Below are 18,583 nucleotides of genomic sequence, written 5' to 3'. Positions count from 1 at the left end.
TGTTATGGGTTAATATAGAATCTTCCCTCTCATACAGTATTGTTATTGTTTAAGGCCAGACACAACTCTTTAATAGGGCAATTTTCTTCCCCTTAATCATATTACAACTTTTACCAGTTGAATGAGGTCACAGAGAATACTTTTTTGCATTAAATTTTTTCAGAAATATTTGATGAAAATAATCAAATTATGTGATTTCTCATTAAATATGCACCTATCTGCATTTCATGCATATCCACATTTTCCAGACACTGGATGAAGTCAGCCTGGTTTAATTTTGTTAAGACATTCCATGACCGAACTTATACATAGAAAGATGAAAAAAGTATTTGTCCACAATCTGCTATCTGTAAAATACTAAAGAAAGGTACGTAAAATATTGGCCATATATCACAAACCCCCGAGGTGCTTTATTGCTATTATAAACTGGTTACCAACGTAATTAGAGCAGTAAAAATACATGTTTTGTCATACCAGTGGTGTACGGTCTGAAACACCACGGCTGTCAGCCAATCAATAATAAAGGGAAATAATGCCCGATCGAGAATGCCCTTCAAGCAAATCAGAAACGAGTATTCAACAATGGCGTAGCATATATATATATATAAGTATATAGTTCCGCTCCATTGCACATCATCCATTGTTTATACATCCGTATCATGCATGTCACGTTCTGACCATCGTTCGTGTGTGTTTTCCTTGTTTTAGTGTTGGTCAGGACGTGAGCTGGGTGTGCATTCTATGTTGTGTGTCTGGTTTGTCCATTTCTATGTTAGGCCTGATATGGTTCTCAATCAGAGGCAGGTGTTAGTCATTGTCTCTGATTGGGAACCATATTTAGGTAGCCTGTTTTGTGTTGGGTTTTGTGGGTGATTGTTCCTGTCTTTGTGTTTGTGGCACCAGATAGGACTGTTTTGGTTTTTTCACGTTTCTTGTTTTTGTAGTACTTTCATCTTTATTAAAGATGCACAAAACTAACCACGCTGCATTTTGGTCCGCCTCTCTTTCCCCACAAGAAAAGGTGATTCTGATTCTAAATTCCTCTAATATAGAACTTTTATTGTTTAGTATAGCATCTCCAAGACAGTGATGATCTAATGCTATCATTTAATACAGTTTCTTTACCTCCACGGCGAAGACGAGGAAGATGAAGATGAGGACGTAGACGAGGTTCCTGTTGGTGAAGATGTAACGCAGGTAGGTGTTCCACGACGTTGTGTCGAACACGTTCCTGCGCTCGTCTGCAAAGCATTGCTGCAAACATACAAAAGATGTGTGTCGAATGAAACACTCGACCCTAGCTGTTCTTAGTGTTTTGTCTTCAAATGTCTCCATTCAAACTTTGTTTTGAAAAAGGTGGTTCAAACACTGGTGCACTTTCGGTGACATCTCCTGGGCTATTCCTTGACCCTAACCCTAAACTTAACCTTTACCCTAACCTCCATGTGCTCATGAAGACCAGCAGTTACAGAGGAAAACATCCAACCTGCCTTGAACCCAACCAGCTCCCTTCACTGAACCTACCTCCATATCCTGCTCGTCCACATCCTCGCTGATGTCATAGACACTATCTTTGGACAGGCGTCGTGCGTAGATGTCCAGCTCAGAGGCCAGCTCGCACTGCGGCGTGATGGACAGCTTCTTCCTGAAGGACGTCTGGAGCTGTTCCCTCCTGCCCTCCCCCCGGGCGTTAGTGATGAACTGCAGCACAGACTGGCGGCGCTGCCCGCTCAGGTGCTGCAGGCCATGATGGTACTGGTTCCCCCGCGGCAGCGACTCTTCAACCTACAATAAATAATAATATAACATATGCCATTTAGCGGATGCTTATTGGCAGACGCACCTCATTTAGCAGATGTACCTGCAATCAAATCAATGGATCAGTCAGATGCACCGGACACAGCATCGTAGTGTACACACAATGAAATGCTTAGTGGAAATGCGAGCTCTCCTCTCAAACAGTAGAAAAACAGCACAAAAAATAATACTTTGAGCAGGCTTCCCAGACTAAGATTAAGCTTAGTCCTGGACTAAAAAGTATTTTTAACAGACATTCTCCATTGAAAGCATTGCTTTGTCCAGGACTAAGCTTAGTCTGTGTGCAAGAAACACCCCCTCAGTCAAAGAAGATAAGTAGAGAAGCAGCCTCACCTGATCGTCCTCGGGCACCACTGAGAACTTCCTCTCTGACAGCTCTCGCACGGCATCCTCAATAGTGGTGGACCCGGGTGGAGGAGCCTGGGCTTTCTGGGACCCCGCACCGATGAAGGAGAATTTACGGGCCGGCGCTAATGGATTAAGGATAATTGACTGTTTACGTTTTTCTGCTGCTGTGAGACCGTCGCCCCCGGCAATGGTGATGGCTTGAGGACAATTGTTTGTACAGATGATCGGTGGCGGGGGCTGACGGAAGGACTGGTGGATGGGTTCGGGGCCACGGAAGACGGCGGATTCATCGATAGAGACGCGTCGGAGGGTCTCCGTGAGGATGGAGCTGCGGCGTTCGGCGTTGATGTTGTCGTAGGCCTCCAGGCCCAGGAGCAGGGAGCTGAAGTCTGGTCTCTTGGCCTGCAGCTCGGAGAAGGAGCCGTAGAAGTAACACACTCCGTTGTGAAGCAGAAGGATCTTGTCCGCTCTCTTCAAGTGCTCCAGCTTACTAGTGACCACGATGCGAGTCTTGGAAGACATCAGTTTACACAGACACCTGGCAGGAGGAAATACATGTATCCTTTGTTTAGTTTATCAAACTTTACTTTAGGCATTTCTGTTCAATCATGTGCTTGCCCTCATTTCTGGGTGGGAAGATGCTGATAACACAAACATCAGAAATTAGACCAAAGGTCATGAATGTCAGACAGGAAGTTACATATCCATGAAAAGCCCTTTGATCGACCAAAATAACATCTCACCAACTAACCCAAGTTGTCACTAGGTCAAACACAACAAGAAAGACACAACCTTGACCTTAACCTTCTCTCCTCTCCTTAACCATTCACCCTGCTCATTCCACCCAGCCCAGACCAACCCTCCCCCATCCTCCAGGCCCCGGCCAATATGAAAGCCTCAGTGTTGAGCCACAGACAGACCTCTCAAAGATCTCTTTCTCAGTCACAATGTCCAGGTGGGTAAAAGGTGAATCCAGTAGGTAGAGGTCGGCGTCTTTATACACAGCTCTGTAATAGCACACACACACAGAGAAACAAACACACGGAAACGTGAATGGAAAAAAGTCATACATAAAATAGGCCTTTAAATGAGGAAGTTAAGTCCCTGTGGGATTCAACTCAGTTTAAATGATACATTTACTATGACAATATAGCCAATCTGACAAATGTGTATTTTGTTAAGTGGGAGCAAATGGGCACCCAATACAATAAAACCAATTAATAATGAATATGTCAGAACATTGGAATATACAGTACCAGTGAAAAGTTTGGACACACCTAATTCAAGGGTTTTTCTTTATTTTCACTATTTTCTACATTCTAGAATAATAGTGAAGATTTCAAAACTATGAAATAACACATATAGTAACTAAAAAAAAAAGTGTTAAACAAATCAAAATATATTTGATATTTGAGATTCCTCAAAGTAGCAAACCTTTGCCTTGACAGCTTTGCACACTCTTGGCATTCTCTCAACCAGTTTGATGGGGTACTCACCTGGAATGCATTTCAATTAAAAGGTGTGCTTTCTTAAAAGTTAACTTGTGGAAGTGGCATCAAGGCAATGGGTGGCTACTTTTCAGAATCTCAAATATAAAATATATTTTGATATTTCACACTTTTTTGGTTACTACATGATTCCATAGGTGTTATTTCATAGTTTTGATGTAATCATCATTATTATTCTACAACATAGAAAATTGCAAAAATAAAGAAAACAGAAATAAAACAAATTAGATCATCAGAACACCACAGTGACAGGAGCTGAACTAACAGTCAAATGAAGAAAAAAATAATAATATTGATTTGGTAGTAATCATCTTTTTCAAGGGCATTATGACCATTAGGATGCACTATCCATGCATACATTGTCCCATAACAGCAGTCTCGTGGGCAAAACACCACAAGATGCATTCTGGCATTCAAGAGTATCAAATTCAAATCCATTTTTTTTAGTCACATGCACCGAATACAACAAGTGTAGACCTTACAGTGAAATGCTTACTTACAAGCCCTTAATCAGCAATGCAGTTAAGAAAAATAAGTGTCAAGTAAAAAATATTGAACAAATAATTAAAGAGTAGCAGTAAAATAACAGTTGTGAGGCTATATACAGGGGTACCGGTACAGAGTCAATCAATATGCGGGGGCACCGGTTAAGGTAATTGAGGTAATATGTACATGTACTGTAGGGGGGTCAATGCAAATAGTCTTGTTAGCTATTTGTTTAGCTGTTCAGGAGTCTTATGGCTTGGGGGTAGAAGCTGTTTAGAAGCCTCTTGGACCTAGACTTGGTGCTCCCACACCGCTTGCCATGCGGTAGCAGAGAGAACAGTCTATGACTAGGGTGGCTGGAGTCTTTGACTATTTTTAGGGCCTTCCTCTGACACCGCCTGGTATAGAGGTCCTGGATGGCAGGAAGCTTGGCCCCAGTTATGAACTACCCTCTGTAGTGCCTTGCGGTCAGAGGCCGAGCAGTTGCCATACCAGGCAGGGATGCAACCGAGGATAGGCCTGGCCAGTACCTGGCCAGGCCTATACTCGCCCTCTGACCTCCACTTAGGGTCACCCCTCCCTCCATAAGGGGTGTCTACACCATGCTCTTGATGGTGTAGAAGTTTTTGAGGATCTGAGGACCCATGTCGAATCTTTTCAGTCTCCTGGGGGGGAATAGGCTTTGTCGTGCCCTCTTCACAACTATCTATGTGTGTTTGGACCATGATAGTTTGTTGGTGATGTGGACACCAAGGATCTAGAAGCTCTCAACCTGCTCCACTACAGCCCTGTCGATGAGAATTGGGTTGTGCTCGGTTCTCCTTTTCCTGTAGTCATGTCACATTCTATTGACATTTCCATTTTAGAAAGTACTGTAAGTATCGGAATATACACGATCCATGTATACACATAGCAGCAGTCTCATGGGCAAAACAACACAAGATGCATTCTTCCTTCAAGAGTATTATGTCACATTCCACTGACATTTCTGTGCTATAGCATTTCAAAGCCATAACACGAGTAATGACTTTAATAAAATCAACCACAGCGGTCTGCCAAGTACCGTATGTTATATATCTTCAGTGTTGAATGAGTGTTTCCACAGGTCGTACATGCTGAGAGACAGGTGTGTGTGTGTGTGTGCACCAGTACGTACCTGGCCAGGCCTATCCTCGCCCTCTGACCTCCACTTAGGGTCACCCCTCCCTCCATAAGGGGCGTCTTGTCTTTCTCCGGCAGCAGGGCCAAATCCTGAGGGGAGAGCAGGGGAGAGTTAGATAAATGTTTGAGACATAGACACACACACACACACACACAAAAAAACAGAAACATGAAAGGTAGGGGAATTGGAATGTCAAAGCAGTAGTAAATGTATCGGGGAAAACAAAGAGAAAAGTTCTGTGTTAGTAGACATAACAGACTGAAATGTCAGCTACAAAAATATAAACAAACAGTTTGTTTATGTCATTTACTCCTAAAAAAGGTGGTTAACAAACTGGGCACTGACTCAGTTCAACATCCCCTAGTTTTTCAGTCAAGTGTTTAAATGTGAAATAAAATAACCTGGGGCCTGGTTAAAAGATGATCTAAAGTACCGTGTGACAGTTATACAAATTAGTTTTGCAAATCCAATTACTTTTTCATATTGGTATACAGCTGCAAAGCAATCAAATCACATGTACTTAAAGCTGCAGTTACGGCTTTTAAGTACAGTAGCTGAAAGACAGAAAGGTGGAATTTCAAAAGTCTAATTTCACCACATCAAACATACCAAACAAGATACACTGAAACATCGAAAGAGTATGAAAAACTTCACAAATGCCCACTAAAAAACAACTTGTCATTTAGAAAACATCGATATGAGTCAGAAACAGGTACCTTTGACTACAAAGGTTAAATAGGAGTTTTTGATAAAATATCGTTTTGTGAGACTTGCGGTCGTGACTGCATCGCAACGTAAGGTTGGGTTTGTTTCAAATCTGCCCACATGCCCACAGCAGGCAACGCACAAGTAATCATCAATTTGGAGTGCAGCTGCAAGCAACCCGATCATAATGCCTGTGGTAAATTTGGATCGACTAAGGGACTAGTTAGGGATGGTCGGTTAATAACACAATGTACATGGGACAATATGTTATAATTTGTTAAAACATGTTAGACATTGTTAAAACAAAATATAAATTCATATACAAATATTGAAAACATTTAAGGAGAAAACTCAAAGGTGTGAACAAAATATTGTCTCATTTATATTGTGTAATAATTTATTGATGGCTCCAAACTAGCCCCGGAGCGAGTCAAACCAACTTTGCCACACCCGCCAGCTGAAGCTAATGGGAAAATCACAACCCGAAACCAACTCAGGTTTGAATTCAGTCATGGCCGCTAGCATTAATTTTCGTAATGAACCAAATCTAAAAACGAGGCCAAATCAGGAAGTGCAGTCGCCCTTTAATAGCTAGATGATTTCAAACACAAATGTCTGAAACATGTAAACCAACATGTGAAAGAATGAATTTAGTCATACATAAAACCTCCTACCTTTATAAACGCTACTTCTGCTATCCAAACGGAAGGCATTGGGAATTAAGTTCAGAGGTTGTTTAACAGGTCGTAAAACACAGCAAGTGGAGAAAAGGCACCATGTCTCACACTGACAAAAAAAGCGTGACTAGCGCTACAAGCTAACTATTCTCTCACCATAAACCTTGGATCTGGGTGCTGAGATTACAAGCTAGCTAACTGTTAACGTGCAAAATGATTGGGGTTTACAAGAAACAGCCCACCCATGATCATTTTCTGGTCCTAGGAGAGGTCGTAAAATAGACTGGAGCATGATCACACAGTCTGATACGTCTGGGAACACAGATGTCTTTCACAGGTGTCTCTTTATCCTCTCTGTCTCAGACCACGTATACCAGATTGCTTTTGTCATATTCTCTTTTGAGAAATGGAATATTCATGACTCCTCTGAAGTCACTCAGTTGTTGAGAGTTTGGATGCAGGTGAACATTACACAGTTACATAAGAGTTGAAAGGTCAGGTCAATAGGTGCTCATTGGGAGCTGTCAAAGGGTTAAAAATAGGTGCATACAGTAGTGTTTGCTTCGAAACAGGCAACGACACACTTAGGCCTAGCACGTGGCACATCATCAGAGCTGTTCCGTAACGTCTTTTGTAACAGCCTTTTTCTACGCAGCGGTTTACTTCGCACTTATTGGGGGGCGGGCTGGCGCAGATTTCAAACAGTGCCTCAAGATGCCTCAGGTAACACACCATCCAATTGATCTGCGCCAAATCATCAATACCCCCAGGGCATGAGCGGTGCCAGTGTGCCACTAATCATTTTCACGCCTTCTCAGTGGTCTAAATGTAAAAAACAATAAATGCTGCTGCATAGTAGCCCTGTTGCACAGAGTTTTCTGGTCAGGTCACGTACACAGAGATAGACAGAAACACAGATTGACAATGAATGCTCTAGTCTAGTCTACATCCATGCTTGTGACTGAGCATGCTGATATTCCGTTCCAATGACATAATGTGGGGTGTCCACGGCAGCGGGAGTGTCAGGGACAGTAATCCAGTGACACACTATGACATCTCAACTCCTCACAAAGGCTCCTGGGTAGACAGCCAGGTGGAACATATGAGTCAAGGGAGGAGGAAAAGAGAACAGGGCTAGGAATGAGAGATGAGCAAGAGAACATGGGGAGGTAGAGAGAGTAGAAGAAAAAAAAAATATCTGTTAAAAAGAGGGGAGAAAAATATTTATTTAAATGAACGTGGACGGAAATAAAGCAAAGACAGAGGAAAGCAGAAGTAGAGAAACATCCACCACGACAACGTCAAAGACCATACCTGAGACCAAAACAATTCTAACCAAGCTAACAGCCGACCCACAATATGACAGAGCGACAGCATATTTCCCTCCATCCGTACCTCCTCCAGCTGACAGGCCTTGATGACAGAGGTGTAGCGGAACTCGTCGTAGGTCAGGCCAAACAGGATGTTGTCACGGATGGTTCCGGGCATGATCCAGGAGGTCTGGGGGGAGAAGGAGATCCGCCCACTGTGTCTGATCTTCCCCTCCGACGGGACCAGCTCCCCCAGGATCATCATCAGCAGGGAACTCTGGGGTGGGGGGGGGGAACAATATCCGAAGTGTCGAGCACAATACATGTGATGGGGTAAAATTGTGTGTTGATTTTTTGGGGAAGTAATTCCCAGTACCATAAAGGAGATAAGCTTGGCGGGGTGTGTTAATCCTGTTGTGAAGGGAAGAAATGTCAGAACACCTCTGAACACTATGGAGTATAAATATGCAGAGAGGGGGGGGGATACTGTATATGTGCATCCCTAATCTATGTACAACATTACGCCCTGGAGAGAGTGGAATAATAATGTATTCTATGATATGCTATCCACTTCAGCTCACCGGGGGAAGGGATGGCGTGTAACTGTAGGTAGGGGGGCAGACACTCATCTCCAAACCTCGGATTGACTGCACTTTAGAGCACCAGTAGAGGTGGAATGGAGGCATAGACACAAAGTGAGATATTTATAATATTAAGTCTTTCACTTTGTCTCAACATGTAATATATCTCAATCACATGAGGCTGGTGGCACCTTAATCGGGGAGGAGAGGCTCCTGGTAATGGCTGGAGCGGAATAGGTGGAATTGTATCCGATACATCAAACACATGGTTTCCATGTGTTGGATGCCTCTCTATTTGCTTGGTTCCAGACATTGGCACCGTCATAGCGTGCCACCTTTCCAACAACTCAGTTCATCGTATTTCTGCCCTGGCTGAGCTGCCCCGGTCAACTATAAGTGCTGTTATTGTGAAGTGGAAATGTCTAAGAGCAACAACGGCTCAGCTACGAAGTGGTAGGCCACAAAAGCTCACAGAATGGGACCTCTGAGTGCTGAAGCGCACAGCGCGTAAATATTGTCTGTCCTGGTTACAACACCCACTACAGAGTCCAAAACTGCCTCTGGAAGCAACTTTAGCACAAGAACTGTTCGTTGGGAGCTTCATGAAATGGGTTTCCATGGTCGAGCAGCCACACACAAGCCTAAGATCACCATGCACACTGCTAATTGCCCGAATGCATAGCGCCAACTGTAAGCTTGGTGGAGGAGGAATAATGGTCTGTGGCTGATTATCATGGTTCGGACTATGCCCCATAGTTCCAGTGAAGAGAAATCTTAACGCTACAGTGTGCTTCAACTTTGAGACAAGACTTTGGGGAAGGCCCTTTCCTGTTTCAGTATGACAATGCCCCCATGCACAAACCAAGGACCATACATAAATGGTTTGTCGAGATCGGTGTGGAAGAACTTGACTGGCCTGCACAGAGCCCTGACCTCAACCCCATGTAACACTTTTGGGATGAATTGGAACGCCGACTGCGAGCCAGGCCTAATCGCCCAACATCCGTGCCCGACCTTACTAAGGCTCTTGTGGCTGAATGGAAGGAAGTTTACACAGCAATGATCCAGGATTTGCTGGAAAGCCTTCCCAGAAGAGTGGAGGCTGTTATTGCAGCAAAGAGGGGACCAACTCTATATTTATGCCCATGTCCTCCTGTGTCTCAATAATATTATTAAGAGACAGTATGACCCATTGAGAAATGAGGAGCCCACACTCCATCCACCCCTGTCATTGTTCCCAGACAGCGAGTGGTCCAATACCTTTCCTGAGCCTGTGGATCCTTAGTAAAGGGAAACATATTGAAACACACTATGACATAGCGAGATATGAGAATCACACTTCAGCTACATTACATCTAAAGTGCACACTCTGTTGTGATGTTCCACCTGCTACACGGAATCCAAAGCATTTTAATTCACAAGATAGAATGGACGTGCGTGCATCAGCACTCAGGAATTGAACCTCTGCGAATCTTGAGCTTGGACGCTGCCATTGGAGGCGACCAACTCAAGCAGTAGCTTTCGCCGACTTAAAAGTAAGCATTCCCTCAATGGCTGATGGCCGATGGCAAAGCCGGACGCCCGATGGCTGTAGCGTAGCAGGGATGTTACAGGGACTGCAGTTGGCACATTTACAGAAATGTTGATTCATGTACATTGTTCCTGCCAATTCAAATAAACAAAGGCCCAGACCTTGTCCGTCCAGCCCAGTGTTCCCAGACAGTGAGTGGTAGTGGTACCTTCCCAGAGCCGGTGGATCCAGCCACGGCCAGCATCTGTCCCTTCTCCAGGTACAGGCTGATGTTCTTGAGGACGGGTGTGACATACAGGTTTGTGAAGAACAACCCTGCGTCACCGTTAGGGTGGCCATTAGCCTTGTTCTCCTGCTTAATTTTCTCAAAGAGTTCCCCGATACCCTGGAGAGGGGGAAGAGAGTAGGGTGTGAAAGAGAGACGGGGGTAGAGTGAGTGAGTGAGTTAGTGAGTGAGTGAGTCAGTGAGTGAGTGAGTGAGATATTACATTGAATTTTCTCTCATACAATATGACTAGACCAACTTGTTTGAAAAAGTGAGCTCACATGCATACATTTCTGGCTGTAATAGGAATACTAATTGGGCATAAAATGGAAAACAGACTGGTGAGAAAATGCTATGATGAAGGCTTTACGCTGAAATGCGTCAGCCATCCAGCCGAGAACATTTTCAATATTCTGGGAATCACTGAGAAATAGGAGACTCTTGCCAGTATATTACTCAAATGTCATTATTGCCCCCTAATCCATCAACAATTCCATTGAAATCAAATCACTGGTGAGAGTGAGACTTCTGTAGGACAGTGGTTCGCAAACTGTGGGGCATGCCCCCCCCCCCTTAGTGCGAAAGTTGCAATAGTAGAATGCACAAGGTGCAATTTCTAAATTGGGTAGTGCATCATCAGTGTTCCTCTTGTCATGTCAGTCATTGCATACCATAGAGAACTTGTCAGAAATGTCCAGATCAACTAGCCCATGTCAGCTAACAACATTAGCTAGGTTTCTTAGAGCGTAGATTTCAGTCACTCAAATATCACATGCATCCACTTTAGACATGGCAAAATTGCAATACAATTAGCTTTAAACCTGCAAAATGTTCTCTCCGCCGAAAAGAGGGGTGTGAATAGTTTGTATCATGAACGGTGCTTGTGCCCATAGAAATAGACTTTCCGCGCGAGGAGGTGAGGCTGAGTGGTTGGTTTGTTTAACCATTAACCTGGGGGACATTTTATGGGGTAGTGATTTTCCCAGCATATAAATGGGTTGGGTTTAGAATAGTTTACCACCGTCTAGCATAGCATTGATGTTGCTTATCTAAATTAGTGCACAGTGTCTGAACACAAATGATTTTCTGCCTACTTGGGATGGTCATAAAATGTATCCATAAAATGAAATACACTGCCTGTGACATTTCAAACTGATAATGTTACTCTGTGGTAATGAATTGCCTTTTTCCTAGATAGTAGTAGGATCATTCTCAGGAAGAATAGAATGCATACATACACCTGCACGCACTCACGCTCGCACGCACACACACGTACTTCATCCCAGGAGGCAGTGACATTCACCAACTCTATCTCAGTGGTGGTCAGGTTGTACTCCAATACTTTGTACTCCTCTTTGCAGAGGTACTCCTACAGGATAGACAATGGATAACAAAACAAGAATGTTATCTTGGCAACAACAAGTCAGGTCAATACACACTCACACACATGCGCACACACACGTGCACACACACACGTACACACACACACACACACACACACACACACACACACACACACACACACACACACACACTTATTATGGGTATAAATATAAACAGTAGTGTAAGACGAACGCAAAGCATGTGTTGTCCGACTGTATTGTCCTGTTCAGTATAAAGACAGAATAAACAGCATGTTCAGGAGACCGAGAGGAATTACTGATAAGATTGATACAACAACTGTACTGTGATGGCCTTTTTGGCTGAGGATGACATGTGTGTCTGTCTCTCTGTCTATTTCTTGATGTGCATGTGTGTGTCTTGGGGTGCAGTCGGAGTGGTCGAGGGGTGGGGGGGGGGGGGGGTGGGGGTTGGATTCCAGATGTTGGACTGAGAAGATGAGTCCAAATAATCATGTACTCAAATACTCATGTATGTGAACCCAGGTCTGGTGTGGGTATGCGGGTGTGTTTGTGTAAGCCAATTCCCGTGTCTTCTTTAGACATGATGTCAACAACATTACAAATATAACGTAACTTACATAACCACCAAATGTAAATAAAAATAGCTCATTAACAAAACCAGAGTTATCATCAACCTATGTTAACAAGCACTCCTCTCCCCTCCACTTCCTCTTGTCAAGTCTGTACATTCCACAGGCAAATGTACACTATATACAGTATCAATAACTATAACAGGTGCTCCTCCAACCCAACTCCATCTAACGTCTTCATTTAGTTTCCCCCCAATCCCAACCATTACAGCCCTCGACCAGACTTCACCCAAGCAAAATGCCCAATTTGACAATGACTCAAAGTTCCAGTGTACTGTACCACATCTAGATGAACCTTCAAATCCCATCCATCCTTCTCACCTCCCCCTGTCCATCCCCCATTTCCCACTCCCTAATTTACTCCCATACCCATGTACACAATTGCGCCTCACCTCTATCTTTGTGACCAGCGCAAGCGTGTCGTACCACATCTGTATGGAGCCGGGCAGCTGTCTGGTGAGGGTCATACGGAGCACCATGCAGTAGGAGGCAGTGGTGAAGATCCGCCTCAGGATAATGCCCTGTAGAGATCATATTGAGATTGGATTTTATTAATCCCCATTGGGAGAATGTCCAGCACAATGTCAGAGTTTAACCTCAATGTCCACCACAATGTCAGAGATTAACCTCAATGTTAAACTCTATTTCTATGTGTTTGGCCGAGTGTGGTTCCCAATCAGAGGCAGCTGTCTTTCATAGTCTCTGATTGGGGAACATACTTAGGCAGCCCTTTTTCCCTCCTTCAGTGTGGGATCTTGTCTTTGTTTGAGTGCATGTAGTTTGCACGACAAAGCTTTTCGTTCGTGGTATTGTTTATTGTTTTTTTTTCTTGGTGGAATATTTAAATAAAATAATGTACGACTACCACGCTGCACCTTGGTCTCATTCCGACGACAAACATTACACCTGTGGTAAATTCAATTGATTGGACATGATTTGGAAAGGCACACCTGTCTATATAAGGTCCCAAAGTTGACAGTGAATGTCAGAGCAAAACCCAAGCCATGAGGTAGAAGGAATTGTCCATAGAGCTCAGAGACAAGACTGTGTCGAGGCACAGATCTGGGGAAGGGTACAAAAAAAATACCTGCAGCATTGAATGTCCCCAAGAACACAGTGGCCTCCATCATTCTTCAATGGAAGAAGTTTGGAACCACCAAGACTCTTCCTAGAGCTGGCCGTCTGGCCAAACTGAGCAATTAGGGGTGAAGGGCCTTGGTCAGGGAGGTGACCAATAACCCAATGGTCACTCTGATAGAGCTCCAGAGTACCTCTGTGGAGATGAGAGAACCTTCGAGAATGAAAACCATCTCTGCAGCAGTCCACCAATCAGGCCTTTATGACAGAGTGGTCAGATGGATGCCACTCCACAGTAGAAGGCACATGACAGCCCGCTTAGAGTTTGCCAAAAGGCACCTAAAGGATTCAGACCATGAGAAACAAGATTCTCTGGTCTGATGAAAACAAAATTGAACTCTTTGGCCTGAATGCCAAGTGTCACGTCTGGAGGAAACCTGGCACCATCCCTTCAGTGAAGCATGGTGGTGGCCGCATTATGCTGTGGGGATGTTTGTTAGCGGCAGGGTCTGGGAGACTAGTCAGGATCGAGGCAAAGAGGAACGGAGCAAAGTACAGAGAGATACTTTTTTAAAATTATTATTTACACCCATTATTATTTTACCCTTTTTCTCCCCAATTGGTAGTTACAACCTTGCCCCATCGCTGCATCTCCCGTACGGACTCAGGAGAGGCGAGAGCCATGCGTCCTGCGAAACACAACCCTGCCAAGCCACTCTGTTTCTTGACATACTGCTCACTTAACCGGAAGCCAGCTGCACCAATGTGTTGGAGGAAACACCATACAACTGGCGACTGTGTCAGCGTGCATGCACCCAGCCCGCCACAGGAGTTGCTAGAGTGTGATGAGACAAGGACATCCCGGGCCGGCCAAACCCTCCCCTAACTCGGATGGCGCTGGGCCAATTGTGCATCGCCTCTTGGGTCTCCCGGTCGCGGCCAGCTATGTGACAGCTCGGGATTGAACCCGGATCTGTCGTGATGCCTCTAGCACTGTGATGCAGTGCTTTAGACCGCTGCGCCACTTGGGAAGCCCTACAGAGGGATCCTTGATGAATACCTGCTCCAGAGCACTCAGGTTAACCTTCCAACAGGACAACGATCCTAAGCACATAGCCAAGACAACGCAGGAGTGGCTTCGGGACAAGTCTCTGAATGTCCTTGAGTGGACGCTCCCCATCCAACCTGACTGAGCTTGAGAGGATCTGCAGAGATGAATGGGAGAAAATCCCCAAATGCAGGTGTGCCAAGCTTGTAGAGTCATACCCAAGAAGACTCAAGGCTGTAATCGATTACAGCTGTAATCGCTGCCAAAGGCGCTTCAACAAAGTACTGAGTTAAAGGGTTTTTTGATTTATATATATTTTTTGCAAAATAAATGTAAAACCAGTTTTTGCTTTGTCGTTATAGGCTATTGTGTGTCGGTTGATAAAACATTTTAATCAATTTTAGAACAAGGCTTTAATCTAACACAATGTGGGAATACTTTCCGAATGCAGTGTATGTGAAAATGGTGCACTTCCTTTATTAATCACCAAGTGGAAATTCATTGGTCATACTTTGTCATAGTAAAAAACAAACAATACAAATACTCACCACATAAAAAACATCCTGAGTAAATTAAAAATGGATATAAATATACAAAGGCCAGTGGAAAAAGTACCTTGCTGAGGGCGTGTGGCACAATGGCTGACACGATGACCAGGATGGCAGAGAAGAAGTAGGAGGCGCTGTAGAAGTAACGCAGAGAACCAATCTTCCGCGTCAATGACATCTCATCCCTGTAAGAGGTTGGTGGGGGATTTATTTTATATAATACTTCCTATTAAGTAACCTCTCTTACATTTGTATTTTAAATCATTTACTAATTCATTGGAATTATTCGGTTTTCTCATTGAAAAAACATAGTTTACGCCAAATTTGGACTAGACAAGGAAGCCAAGGCCACAAGACGCCTTGTCAAAGGTCTTGATGCAGAGGCGTGAATAGGTGGACAGACATCAACAGGGGAATCCAATTATGTATTTAGGCCCAATTCACCCAAATCAGACAGGGATTAAACATTGGCAATTGACTCAAGGATTGACTAGACTACACAATGCAGGAGTGTTTCGGCTGATTGGCTTTGTTTGTGAATGTCGTGTGTCATGATCATAGACGGAAATTAATCCTCCCTTTGAGCTTCGGCTCATATTTAATGGAATTGAAGTGAAAATATCTTGATGGGAATCTTATTTATTAATGAGAGTCACAGGTCATCTATCCCAGCTAACAGTTTTTGATTCCCAGAAGATCTCTGGTGGATGGGATAGTGTTCCTACCATGACCTTTCACCTCAGAGTATTAGAGTTAGAGAAGGGATGGGCAACTCCAGTCCTCAGGTGCCTGACTGGTGTCACACTTTTGCCCCAGCCCCAGTTAACACACATGACTCCAATAATCAATTAAACATGATCTTCAGTTTAGAATGAAATGAGTTTAATCAGCTGTGTTTGCTAGGGATGGTGAAAAGATGTGACACCACTCTGGCACCCGAGGACTGGAGTTGCCCATCCCTGTGTTAGAGTCAAAGCATGACCACTTTCCCCATAGTTCTCGGAATGTTACCAGCAAACAAAATGTGGGCTCAATGCATGCTAAAATATGGGTCCCGAGCCTAGGAACAGTGGGTTAACTGCCTGTTCAAGGGCAGAACGACAGATTTGTACCTTGTCTGCTTGGGGGTTTGAACTTACAACCTTCCGGTTACTAGTCCAACGCTCTAACCACTAGGCTACCCTGCCACCCCATTTTGAATGGACATCCAACTCGGATTTCAAAATCGTAGCCTCTTTCTAGAGCTCTGAAATGAAGATCACTGACATCATAATTCAACCTTGTTTTTTAGTAGTTCCCAGTTGTCTTGAAAACACAATAAATCCAGAGAATGACAGATTTTTAGGACAACGTTTGATGACACAATTTGCCAACGAAGGGCCGCTGCACCACCTTCCTGTTCAAGTGAGCACCACAAAAGGGTGAGTTCAAAAATGTATTGTATGCTGTTGCATAAATTAAGAAATATGCCAGGGAGATATGTATACTGTAGCTAAGAAAGTAATACTAAGTATATGTTGTGTAGTAAGCTGTTAGTAGCCCATTTGCATCACCCTAATCATTTGGTCCCTTTCACCCTCACACCTACTGTTCTGACTTGGTGGTGCACAGGAAGTCTATAGACTGTTTTAGTGAAATGTAATCATAAAATATTGTAAGAGCTTTCATTGTCTGCTTATATGCACCCTTTATTCATCCTATGGTTCTGACTTGGTGTACAGGGAGAATACTGTAAGAACGGCCCATGTTCTGAATTCTGTTAATTTAAAAAGTGCTGAACAAATAGTTACAGTTGAAGTCGGAAGTTTACATACACTTAGGTTGGAGTCATTAAAACTTGTTTTTCAACCACTCCACAAATTTCTTGTCAACAAACTATAGTTTTGGCAAGTCGGTTAGGACATCTACTTTGTGCATGACACAAGTCATTTTTCCAACAATTGTTTGCAGACAGATTATTTCACTTAAAATTCATTGTATCACAATGCAGTGGGTCAGAAGTTTACATACACTAAGTTGACTGTGCCTTTAATGGAAAATTCCAGAAAATGATGTCATGGCTTTAGAAGCTTCTGATAGTCTAATTGAGATCATTTGAGTCATTTGGAGGTGTTCCTGTGGATGTATTTCAAGGCCTACCTTCAAACTCAGTGCCTCTTTGCTTGACATCATGGGAAAATCAAAAGAAATCAGCCAAGACCTCATAAAAAGAATTGTAGACCTCCACAAGTCTGGTTAATCCTTAGGAGCAATTTACAAATACCTTAAGGTACCACGTTCATCTGTACAAACAATAGTACGCAAGTATAAACACCATGGGACCACGCAGCCGTCATACCGCTCAGGAAGGAGACGCATTCTGTCTCCTTGAGATGAACGTACTTTGGTGCAAAAAGTGCAAATCAATCCCAGAACAACAGCAAAGGACCTTGTGAAGCTGCTGGAGGAAACCGGTACAAAAGTATCTATATCCACAGTAAAACGAGGCCTATATTGACATAACCTGAAAGGCCTCTCAGCAATGAAGAAGCCACTGCTCAAAAACCGCCATAAAAAAAGCCAGTCTACGGTTAGCAACTCCACATGGGGACAAAGATTGTACTTTTTGGAGAAATGTCCTCTGGTCTGATGAAACAGAAATATAACCGTTTGGCCATAATGACCATTGTTATGTTTTGAGGAGAAAGGAGGAGACTTGCAAGCTGAAGAACACGATCCCAACCATGAAGCACAGGGGTAGCAGCATCATATTGTGGGGTGCTTTGCTGTAGGAGGGACTGGTGCACTTCACAAAATAGATGGCATCATGAGGATGTGTGGATATATTGAAGCAACATCTCAAGACATCAGTCAGCAAGTTAAAGCTTGGTCGCAAATGGGTCTTCCAAATGGACAATGACCCCAAGCATACTTCCAAAGTTGTGGCAAAATGGCTTAAGGACAACAAAGTCAAGGTATTGGAGTGACAATCACAAAGCCCTGGCCTCAATCCTATAGATAATTTGTGGGCAGAACTGAAAAAGCATGTGCGAGCAAGGAGGCCTAGAAACCTGACTCAGTTACACCACCATAATCAATGCTTGGAGTTTGTCAGAATTTGTGGGTTTTTGTTTGTCCACCCGCCTCTTGAGGATTGACCACAAATTCTGAATGGGATTAAGGTTTGGGGAGTTTCCTGGCCATGGACCCAAAATATCGATGTTTTGTTCCCCGAGCCACATAGTTATCACTTTGCCTTATGGCAAGGTGCTCCATCATGCTGGAAAAGGCATTGTTTGTCACCAAACTGTTCCTGGATGGTTGGGAGAAGTTGCTCTCGGAGGATGTGTTGGTACCATTCTTTATTCATGGCTGTGTTCTAGGCATAATTGTGAGTAGGCCCACTCCCTTGGCTGAGAAGCAACCCCACACATGAATGGTCTCAGGATGCTTTACTGTTGGCATGACACAGGACTGATGGTAGCGCTCACTTGGTCTTCTCTGGACAAGCTTTTTTCCGGATGCCCCAAACAATCGGAAAGGGGAT

General features: G+C 43.8%; 1 protein-coding gene across 1 annotated transcript in view; it reads right to left on the bottom strand.

The window, feature by feature from the left end:
• LOC135524125 (cystic fibrosis transmembrane conductance regulator-like) overlaps window positions 1–18,583 on the bottom strand; it is a 44,925-nt gene that overhangs the window by 14,083 nt on the left and 12,259 nt on the right. The window contains exons 8-17 of the mRNA XM_064951334.1: window positions 15,125–15,242; window positions 12,777–12,905; window positions 11,668–11,760; window positions 10,335–10,511; window positions 8,100–8,291; window positions 5,317–5,411; window positions 3,087–3,173; window positions 2,152–2,704; window positions 1,525–1,785; window positions 1,126–1,254 (exon numbers count right to left, since the gene is read on the bottom strand). Of these exons, the coding sequence (XP_064807406.1) occupies window positions 1,126–1,254; window positions 1,525–1,785; window positions 2,152–2,704; window positions 3,087–3,173; window positions 5,317–5,411; window positions 8,100–8,291; window positions 10,335–10,511; window positions 11,668–11,760; window positions 12,777–12,905; window positions 15,125–15,242 (1,834 nt within the window). The remainder of the gene's footprint in view (window positions 1–1,125; window positions 1,255–1,524; window positions 1,786–2,151; window positions 2,705–3,086; window positions 3,174–5,316; window positions 5,412–8,099; window positions 8,292–10,334; window positions 10,512–11,667; window positions 11,761–12,776; window positions 12,906–15,124; window positions 15,243–18,583) is intronic.

The sequence above is a fragment of the Oncorhynchus masou genome, chromosome 31, assembly GCF_036934945.1.
Source record: "Oncorhynchus masou masou isolate Uvic2021 chromosome 31, UVic_Omas_1.1, whole genome shotgun sequence".
Classification (NCBI taxonomy): domain Eukaryota; kingdom Metazoa; phylum Chordata; class Actinopteri; order Salmoniformes; family Salmonidae; genus Oncorhynchus; species Oncorhynchus masou.
Note: the sequence above shows the minus strand (reverse complement) of the source record. Positions and strands in the feature narration are given on the sequence as shown.